At 38.8% G+C, this 9,816-nt stretch overlaps 1 protein-coding gene across 1 annotated transcript; it reads right to left on the reverse strand.

Moving 5' to 3' along the window:
• Positions 1 to 474: 474 nt before the first annotated feature.
• Positions 475 to 6,676, reverse strand: LOC114478929 (elongation of very long chain fatty acids protein 1-like). The gene is made up of 8 exons (XM_028472288.1): positions 5,948 to 6,676; positions 5,266 to 5,351; positions 3,914 to 4,104; positions 3,756 to 3,836; positions 3,618 to 3,674; positions 3,412 to 3,517; positions 3,122 to 3,261; positions 475 to 1,301 (listed from the first exon to the last, which is right to left on the reverse strand). The coding sequence occupies exons 2-8, from the start codon at positions 5,324 to 5,326 to the stop codon at positions 993 to 995; spliced, it is 945 nt and encodes a 314-aa protein (XP_028328089.1). The 5' UTR covers positions 5,327 to 5,351; positions 5,948 to 6,676; the 3' UTR covers positions 475 to 992.
• Positions 6,677 to 9,816: the final 3,140 nt, after the last annotated feature.

Consider the following 9,816-nt stretch of genomic DNA (forward strand, 5'->3'; position numbering starts at 1 on the left):
GATGACTTGTTTGTAATTGTTGTAATTTACACTATATAAATAAAAATGAATTTAATTTAATTGATCGAGAGGTTAGGTGTTCGATTCCAGTCTGTGTAAAAATGTTCTTGGGCAAGACACTGAACCCTAAGCTGCTCCTAATGGTTGATTAGACCTCGCATGTCAGCTCAATCCCATTGGTGTGTGAGTGTGAACGGGTGAATGAGCTGATATTGTAACATGCTTTGAGACTACTTCTGTGTGGGGATAAAGTCAGATATAAATCAAGTCCATTTACCATTTAGAAATGATTTTCACAAAAATAGCTTAATACAAAACTCAGATGTACCTGTAGATAAAAATTAAAACAAATACAAGTTCTAATAAAGGCAAAAATGTAATGTATGGATATTGTAATAACAGCCATTTTATATTCTTTCCAGGTTGTCTTCTCTTTCATGATGTCATCACTTTCCTAACACACACACACACACATATCTAAATCTGGTTTTATTTCAAAAGATAACTTAAAAACAAGAACAAAAACCGAAATATTTAACAATCGAATTGAAAACTTTAGTTTGGCATAAACGTTAAAGCTGTTATTTACATGTACTGTACCAGTCATCAGTGAAAATGTGATACTCCCAAGCAACTGAAGACCATGGCAGACAATCTGTGGTGCAGGTCCAGCACATGTGAGAGAAGTCAATGTTGGAGAATACTACTAATAATGAAATGAGCACCAGTCTTCATACAGTGGTCATCACAGTCAATAGTTTTTTTTTTAACAACGACTTACAAACACAAGCAGCGAGCAGAGATCACTGATCAAACACAATGTGTACGGAGGTGTGCTTACATTTTCACAAAAGACAAGATTTACATGAAATCTTCTGTGGTTTAGATGTGGCACTTTGAAATCTGTGCCACTCTTAACCTTACACATGGATAACATATCCATGATGCTTGATCTTAAAGTCTATGTATTTCTTTACCATCCAGTCACCAAGTCAAATCTCCTTCACTTTACCGAAGAGGACATTGTTATCGGTGCAGAGGTGAGCATTCCCATTTTCTTGGTGTTTGCCATTGGCCACCACAACGTTGGGCTTGCTGGTGAGGCCGTTTTGTTTAGGCTTGTTGTCACTGGCGGGGAGTCTCTTCCCCTTAATGTATGCCTGCAACCAAAAGTTGGAGAACAGCAGGAAAAAAAAGACCCCGTACATCCAGATCAGGTGAATCCACAAGGGGAGCTGGTAGTTACAGTCCTTCATGAAGTAGTACTGGCTGATGTGGATGGACACCACCACAAACTGAATCTGAAAGAGGACAGAGGAAGAACGAAAACTTTGTTAACATCTATTTCTGGTTAACAGCTGCATGATTTGTGTTCACCTTTTATTCCAGGAATGAATTAAAATGAAACTGCAAGTGCAGGGTTAAAAATGACATCGGGGTATCCACTTTTTTCTTGCTCACAAGCTTCTTGTTCAATGGACTAGTCACTGTGTATGAGCAATAGGACGGCTAACTACCGGTACATGATTTATTTGACTAAAGTCTCCTATTACACAAGGAAAGACACAGGATTGGCTCGTAAAGCTGCTTGTTTGGCCAGTGTCGCACTCCTGACATGTTTTCTATTTTGTCAATTAACATGTATTGGGTACCACTGCTCTAGTTATATGGCAAGCAAGATGTGTACCCACAGCGTAGATCAACACAACAGAGTTACAGTGCAACTAACATCACCATTTATCTACGTCCCGATCGGAACTCGGGCCCAATAACGTGGTTTCAGACTCGATCGGAATCGGACGTTATCTCCCGATCAGGACTCTTATGTATATGTATCATTATCATCATTATAGGGGTGGGCGGTATACCGGTTCATACCAAATACCGGTATATATTTTCGTTATGATGTAAATTTTTAATATACCGCCGTACCGGTATATTGATTACACAACGTTTGGAACGCTACGCTGCGCCGCGTCAGACCGGAGCCTTTTCAATGTTACACTGCGAAGGTAAACAGCAGTGCTCTGGTTATGATGTAAATGGATAAGAAAGCTCTGAAGCTGCAGAACTAGTAGAACATGATGACACAGAAGAAGTTGTGTCAAAAAGAGGAGGAGCCCTGTCTGTTGTTTGGTCGGCAGAGCAAGTTGGATGCAGAGCGGAGGTGGAGAGTTGGACCGAAGTTCTCAGACGTTTGTGAATAAAGGAGTTCAACAGCAGGTAAATCCCTACAACATTTGTTTTGTTTGGAAGAGACGAAATGTATCGTTAGCCTCTCTGGTAACTAGCCTGATGCTAGTGTGTGTGCGCACTGCGCACAGATGTTCGGGGGCATGTTTGTTTGCACGTGCATGCGTGTTTGTGTGCGCGTGCTTGCACCAGTGTTTGTGTGATTTGTGTGTGAGAATAGACCATCCCAAGTACTGCATTATTTCCTATATCAAGCGCCGACAGCAGGACGTGCAGGTGTGTTCTAAATCAACCTCTATCTGCAGACCTCACACACTTTATTCAGTAAGCACCGAATACTTTACGTGCTCTGCACCTGCAATGCCAACAAAATTAAGTTTTCATACTTTTCATCAAGAAAATCATACATTTCAATCTGTGAAACTAAATGAGGAGAGAAAGCAGTTCCTTAAAGGACATTACTGGCCTTACTTTACAGCACTGTGGCACTTTAATTTTCTTATTTGTTAACATGCCTGTTGGGTATTTTAAGATGAGGCACAATTTATTTTCATATTAGACATTTTTATTTAATATTATTCAATCTTGCACTTGGGTCTAAAGTGATTTTTTTTTTTTTAAATTTATGGCTTGATTGATGAAGCTACGTCAAAGAAGTGCTCTGTTTAGGGTTGAATGTTAAAATAAGGTGAATAAAATAAATAAAGGACATCCTGGATCTGTTTTTTTTTTTGCTTTTCTTTATCTTTTTATTGTATTATAAAAGTATTGGTTCGGGACTCGGTATCGGCAAATTCTCAAAATCAAAGGACTCGGAGGCAAAAAAAACATGATTGGGACATCCCTAGTTTGAACCACCTGGGTTACTGTGGCATGATGCCTCTAACTAAAACATTCAGAAGTGCAATATTTGAAGATAGAAACATACAAGCTGGATGGCTGTCAAGTACTTCTTCCACCACAGGTATTTCTGGAAGCGAGGTCCTGCAGCAGAGAGTCCGTAATAGAAGTACATGATCACATGGACTGCTGCATTCACCATGGCATGGAAGGAGCCCATTCCTCCAGCTACCAAGCACAGAAATATTCACATAAACATTAGTTTTGTGTATCATGTATCATAAATCATGTTGTTTGCATCACAATGGGTACAGGTTACACAAATACATCAGGTTTGTAATACTTATGTTGATTTTGTATTTACAGTCTGAAACTCACCAGGTGTCAGGGTGATGCCCCACCACCATGTCCAGGGCATAAAGGAGTGATGGAACACGTGGAGAAATGTGATTTGGCCCTGTCTCTTCCTCAGCACAAAAAATACCTGAAATAAGATGCTGTCATTAATGATGGCTCAGGAATATTATCGTATCTATTTAGTTTAAAAAAAGAAAAAAAGTTATTCATAGGCGGAAAGTTCTTACGGTATCAAGGAGCTCGATGAATTTTGAAATATAAAACAACCAACCCGCTCGGATCATCTGTGGAAGAAAAGCGGTTCTCAGGTCAGAAATTGCAGAAAGTACAATGTTAAAGGAATTCAAAAGGTGCAACAACCCTACCCTTAAAGTCTCTGGATTCCTGGATGTGTCAATGAGGTCACATCTCCATGTGAAGGTAGTTCCCCAGCCCGACATCAAGAACTAGATGTAGACACCACATCAGCAGCTGTTAATAACTGCAAGCATTCATTTACAAACCAAACGGGTTGTTTTCCTACCTCATACACTATGTAGCCGTTGAATAACACCATGCTGAGGTTATAGATAACCATGATAGAGTTAAGGGTCATAGGTTTACGGTTCGCCATGAGGCGAGGCCCCACATAAACTGAGAAGAGGACATAGCCTATGAGGAGAGTTGTCATGTGCACAGGGGTCTGCATGAGAGGGTAGTCTCTGACTCTGTCATCTGGAAAACAGACAAACACACACATGCATGTAAGCGTCTTAACACATCAACCTAGTCAGACATGGGAAATGAAACTGGTTTAATTGTTAACGCACAACTTTGCAAAGTAAAATTGACATTGTATTTTTATAAACTGCTCATTCAAACCTTGAAAGCATTACATGCTAGATGTATTGACGTCAGGCCCCTCAATACATCAGGGCAGGGGCTCCTTATGATCCCAAAAACTCATTTTAAAACTCAGGGTGACCTGGCATTCCAGGCGATAGCACCAAGACTCTGGAATAGCCTACACCAGTCTCTCCGTGAGCTTGACTGTGTGGAGTCTTTTAAAAAGCATCTGAAGACCGCGATTTTCAGAAAGGCTTTTGGTTAAATTGTTTTTAATTTTTATTATCTTTTTATGATGTTTTTACTGTTTTTTTTTAAATGATCTTGTGCTTCATGAGGATTAGCAATGATGTGATGCTGCTGTTGTTTTAGTTTAATATTTGCCTGTACAGCACTTTGTGATTTTATCTGTGAAAAGCACTATATGAATAAAATTTACTTACTTACTTACATAGGCATGTGCTCCAGTACATCCCACAAATTAGATAAACCTGCAGAACCTTCACCAAAGTAATCAGACATTGTCAAACAAATCATAAATGACCCACTAAAGTGACATTTGTAGACATTTAAAGTTGTATTATTGCTTTTGTTTTTTTTTTGTTTTTTTACTATTCACAAGGATTTACAAATTATGGTAATTATCACAAGTATGCAAATTTAAAAAACTAGTTCATGTTTTAAAGGTGGAACACATTTAACCACCGATCACTGTTTGACAGGAAACGTCTCCTAAAATAGTTTTGATCGTAAAAACCAGTAATATTTTTTCAACAGTATCTATCGTACAGTATGGGCCATTTAATACAAAAATCTTCCTGTTCATTAACATATCTGTGTTTGAGTCTGCTTGTTAACATATGTTCACTGTAAATTTACTTTTTTGGTCATTTTCAACAAATACGTGTGTACTGTCATCACACCCATGTTTAATCAATTTGTTTTGTTCTGATTGATTGAAAATCTGAAACTGAGTGACATCAAGTTGTGGATACAGTTTAAAATAAAAAAAACTAATCAACCCAGTCTTTTTTTATGAAGTAGACTCACCTATTTTTCCCTTGAGATAATCATGGAAGCTTTCAAGGCTTGATATGGCTTCTCGCAGCATGGTGAGTGTTGGCTTACTTTCAACACTGAAAATGAAGAAAAAGGCAACTATATCAGACAGTAGGTGATGATGAAGAGCTGGAATTAAGGTTGAGTGGGCAGGTGGGCAACAAAGCAGACAATCCAGCGGCTTCCTCTACAACTGAACAAACAGAAGACAGCTGGATAGACTCAAACAGCCGCTTTGTGCCCCTGGCTACAACGTTACACACAGAAAAGGACAGACCAACTGGAAGCTCCTTATGTTGCCTAATACACTACTCCAGCACTGTGTCAAAAGGTTGTGTACGTTAGTCAATAGATCTGATGCTTGAAGTCAGTGTAAACACAATGAAATACTCATGCTGACTAATAGATCAAGTTAAACAGGTGAGACGAAGAACTTGGCCCATAAGGCTGCTGTTACAAACTACAAAATTTGACTCTCTGTGGGTAGAAAAAGGCCTGACTAGTGTGATCCAGCTCATTCAAACTCCTAGCCCAGGGAAACCCTCAAAACACACTAGTCTGACCACATTGCAGCACAATGAGGCCAATTCTTTACTTTTAAACCTTAACGGTTGATCAGTGGAGGCACAAACAGGTGATTCAAATTTTTCTTTGCTTTTCACAGGTGACTCACCCTCTGAGCACACGTCCTCCTTACTCTTGCCTGGAAAAAGAGCAGCTGCACAGCCTGAGCAGGCAGCACACAATTCAGATGATCCAACAGGCAGCACACAATTCAGATGATCCAACAGGCAGCACACAATTCAGATGATCCAACAGGCAGCACACACTTCAGATGATCCAACAGGCAGCACACACTTCAGATGATCCAACAGGCAGCCACAACTGTGAGAGTGATCAGGTAGAAAAGAAGCTGACTTCATCCAGAGCTACTGTGTGGGTGGCGGCCTACACTGCTGTCCTCAAAACAGTTAAGGTAGGAAGCCAGCATGGGTTCACAGTGCTGCGGGAAATACTCAAAGAGAGGCAGGGTGAGTTAAAAGCAGGAGAGGCAGGACAAGTTGAGCAATGATAACTAAGGATCCAGGCTCATTTAGCTCATTTAAAGCCCAAGGCACTACTATAGACCATTAGTTTCAGGACCACACCCTGTTTCAGTACTTGGCTCCACCCACTTATCTTCCTATCCTTGCTGAGCCTGTTAGTGATTGGATAACCTTGTCAAGGTTGGAAAAGGGGATAGGATCAATAAGTTATAGACCAAAGCTAAATAATAACAGATCTAGGTCAAAATACAATAAAGTAAAAGGAAAGAACAACCTAAATCTATCTAAAGTGTGGCATAACTACAAATAATTATGTTCCTCCCACAGATTATAGGACAAAGGTTAAACCCAGAAATGATGCATTTACGAACCCAATGCCACATGTGCCCATCCCTTCCTGTACTGGAAGTAGGAGGCTTAGACAGCCAAAACCTCACAGCTATTTGATTAGCTCTCCTGTACCGCTGGTTTGACCTGTTCCCCGAGCAGAGATGGGTGTGTGAGCTGAGAAGCATCACGACTTTAGAACTGAAACATCACGCTGGAATGAAAGGCATCTGTGCACGAGAGAGAACAGGTGAGGGTAGGAGGCATGACCGACTGTTTACATTATTGATGACAGCTTAGCACAATAATGATCAGTCTTTACAATAAAATGTTCAATATGGGATCACTTTGGCTGTGGTGGATTTAAGACATAAACAACTTAAGTAAATAAGACGTTTGCTTCTTAATTCTTTCAGCTATTCAGGATTAACGCTGATTCCTAATGCTTGAAGTTAACATGACTTGAAATTCTACTCCGGTGATAAATAGACTGACTATGCAAATTCTTGAGATTTGGAGCCACTATAACTTTCCTACAAGTCAAGCAAACTTGACATTGGCTCATTGAGTACCTGGGGGTGTCTCTTTCCTTCTCATTCACCTGAGGGCCAAGACAGAGAAACTGAAGTTGTTTGGTTAAACAGTTAAAAGAAAAGAAAAAAAAAACCTCAGGAAAGGAGGAAGTGCTGGTGTTTACAAAGGAGATTAAAGGAAAAAAAGTTCCAAATGTAACCGGTTCACATCCAAAAGGCAAACTGACATGACTTTGGTATGAAAAAGTTCGACCACGTGCAAAACAAATTACATTGTTAATTCACTTAAAAAAAAAAAAAACATGATACTGCTACGCAGTTCAGGCCATTATTTAAGGTATTTAGTACATTATTTTAGGTGTGACCCAGCTAAACTAGTACTAGTATTTGTTGAATAATTCCTAATGTACCCAGATAGCACTCATACGTCTCGCCAATGTCGGCCTCAGATCGTGTGTCGGCATTCTACTCCTAATGCCTCATTTTGTGTGTTTTTTCCCCACAAATCGGTGATATCACTTATAAAATCGTAGAACTGTAAAATGTCACATCTATGAAGCTGTTTTTGTGCTAGGGCTCTTTTGGCTATGCTGCTTAAAATACATTTATGATCATGAACTGTGTCTCTCTTTATTTTGTCCACACATAAAAGGCTATTTAGTGGTCGTATATTGTTTTTTGTTGTTGTTTTTGTAATTCCCATATTCCTATCAGATTTACGTAAATACTCAAATATGGATATGGAGATATTTATACTAATTGAATGATCCGAGCAAAACAAAGGTTAATGTAAGCTGTAGAGAGGCTGCGCTGAGCAGCTTTAATCCATCGTCCAAACATCGCCAAACGCCGATGTCTCCGCGACATCTGCCCATTGAGCAAACGCTCTCCATAATACATCTCACCAATGCAACTTCATTCATCATGCCAACGTCAGGGAGCTATCAGGGTATATGGGATGCTAGATGTACCCTCCTATTTAAAGAGCATTACATCTATTATTTCCATTGATAAGTGATGCCCAAACAAAATGTTAATCAAAATATGTATATATATATATATATATATATATATATATATATATATATATATATATACTATTTTGGAGTTTTTTGCACATTGGCTGCTTGACAGGAGCTTTGGTGAATTACTGCTTATGTGCGTTCTTTCTGAGTGGTAACATATACTATTTAAGCTTTATTCATTGTGTCTAATTTAGCAGGATGAGCTCTAGTAGTAGCCTACATCATAATATTGGATTTCCAGGGTTTTATTTGAGCTTTGGATTCTGCTAGCATCACAAAACATACAGGTCTTTGTTTCTAATCTGTGAGACAAGCAATCTAAAATCTAGGCAGCTGTGACCTTGTAGACCTACATAAGTGTAAAGCTTTAAAAACAAAACAAAAAAAACAGTATTTTGCACAATTTGGTTTGTAAAAAAAAATCATATTTGCAGCAAATCCAATTGTATGAAGATGTTTTTGGCCCAAATATTTGACGGCTGGATGGTTGAGACATAAACTGAATATAAACATGAAACGTGGTGTCTGTCTCTGCTGTTTTTCCGAGCTGCAGTAATCCTGCACGCTAATACATCCCTGTTTTTCCTGGTCTTGTGAATCATTACCTTGGGACATGGTTTTTTTTTCTTGCCTAACAGCAGAATTCATCACACAGAAACTTACTACAACCAAACAATGCTGCATTCATGCCCAAACAGCAGTCCACCAATGACAGACAGCAGTCCCGAGACACACTGGCTGTCATCAATTAGCCTATTTTGCGCTAATTTCACTGGAGAGATGCTTTTACTGGTGTGTTGAGGAAAACAAATGATTGTCAGCATGCATTATTAAGTTTGGTGAAACAGCAGTGGGTATTGCCTAACATGGGGCACATGTGCATGCCTCTCATAGATACAGTTTTTCTATGACATTGACATTGTGGAATCTGGTCCTCCGTCGCCATTTATGGGAGTAAAAATAAAGTCAGATTTCCTGTGTGGCTAGCTTTGATTTGCTGTTTTTACGTCTGCAGATGCTGATTACTGAGAGTTTCACGTTTACATATGAATGCTATCACAAAGTGTGTGCAAAGGTCAGGCGAGGTTTTCTCTTTTATTCACACCTTTATACAAACAAACCGATGAAGAAACTCCCGTGATTATCATGCTAAAGACTGAAACTCCTGCCTCCCCAACATGGAAAAAGCTGAAGGGTTTCCTAATAATAAATGTTAATCGAAGTTAAGTAATCATTTAAAAAGAGAGGTTTTTTTCTGTCACACAGCCAGTAATATGATTAAAAATGGTTGTGAAAATCAATTATTTTTCTGGCAATTATTAATAAAGACAATGAAATCCCATCCCAAGCAGCTATCGAATATTTTAATAATCAAGTTTTTCATTGATTAAGCAAATAATCGGTTAAAATATTATTTTGCTTCATTAAAGCTACATTTTAAATATGCAACAGAAAATAACCATGATCATTTAATAATACCAATCATTGTGTTTCCTTTTGCAGAAAAATTAAATAAAATCAGAAAAAGAGAGGGAAAAAGCAGATTCGTTGCAAAAAGATTCCACTGTAGTGAAAGCGAGGCTTTGAGTCAGAGAAAATTCAACAATCATC

The sequence above is a fragment of the Gouania willdenowi genome, chromosome 17 (assembly GCF_900634775.1).
Source record: "Gouania willdenowi chromosome 17, fGouWil2.1, whole genome shotgun sequence".
Taxonomy (NCBI): Eukaryota; Metazoa; Chordata; class Actinopteri; order Blenniiformes; family Gobiesocidae; genus Gouania; species Gouania willdenowi.

What these genes read in the sequence shown, in the direction of transcription:
- LOC114478929 (XM_028472288.1), bottom strand. Translation starts at nt 5,326, where the DNA reads ATGCTGCGAGAAGCCATATCAAGCCTTGAAAGCTTCCATGATTATCTC. An exon ending in GGGCATCACCCTGACACCTG is followed by an intron (nt 3,262 to 3,411) that starts GTGAGTTTCAGA and finishes TGTGCTTGGTAG; the next exon opens with CTGGAGGAATGGGCTCCTTC. An exon ending in ACTTGACAGCCATCCAGCTT is followed by an intron (nt 1,302 to 3,121) that starts GTATGTTTCTAT and finishes GTCCTCTTTCAG; the next exon opens with ATTCAGTTTGTGGTGGTGTC.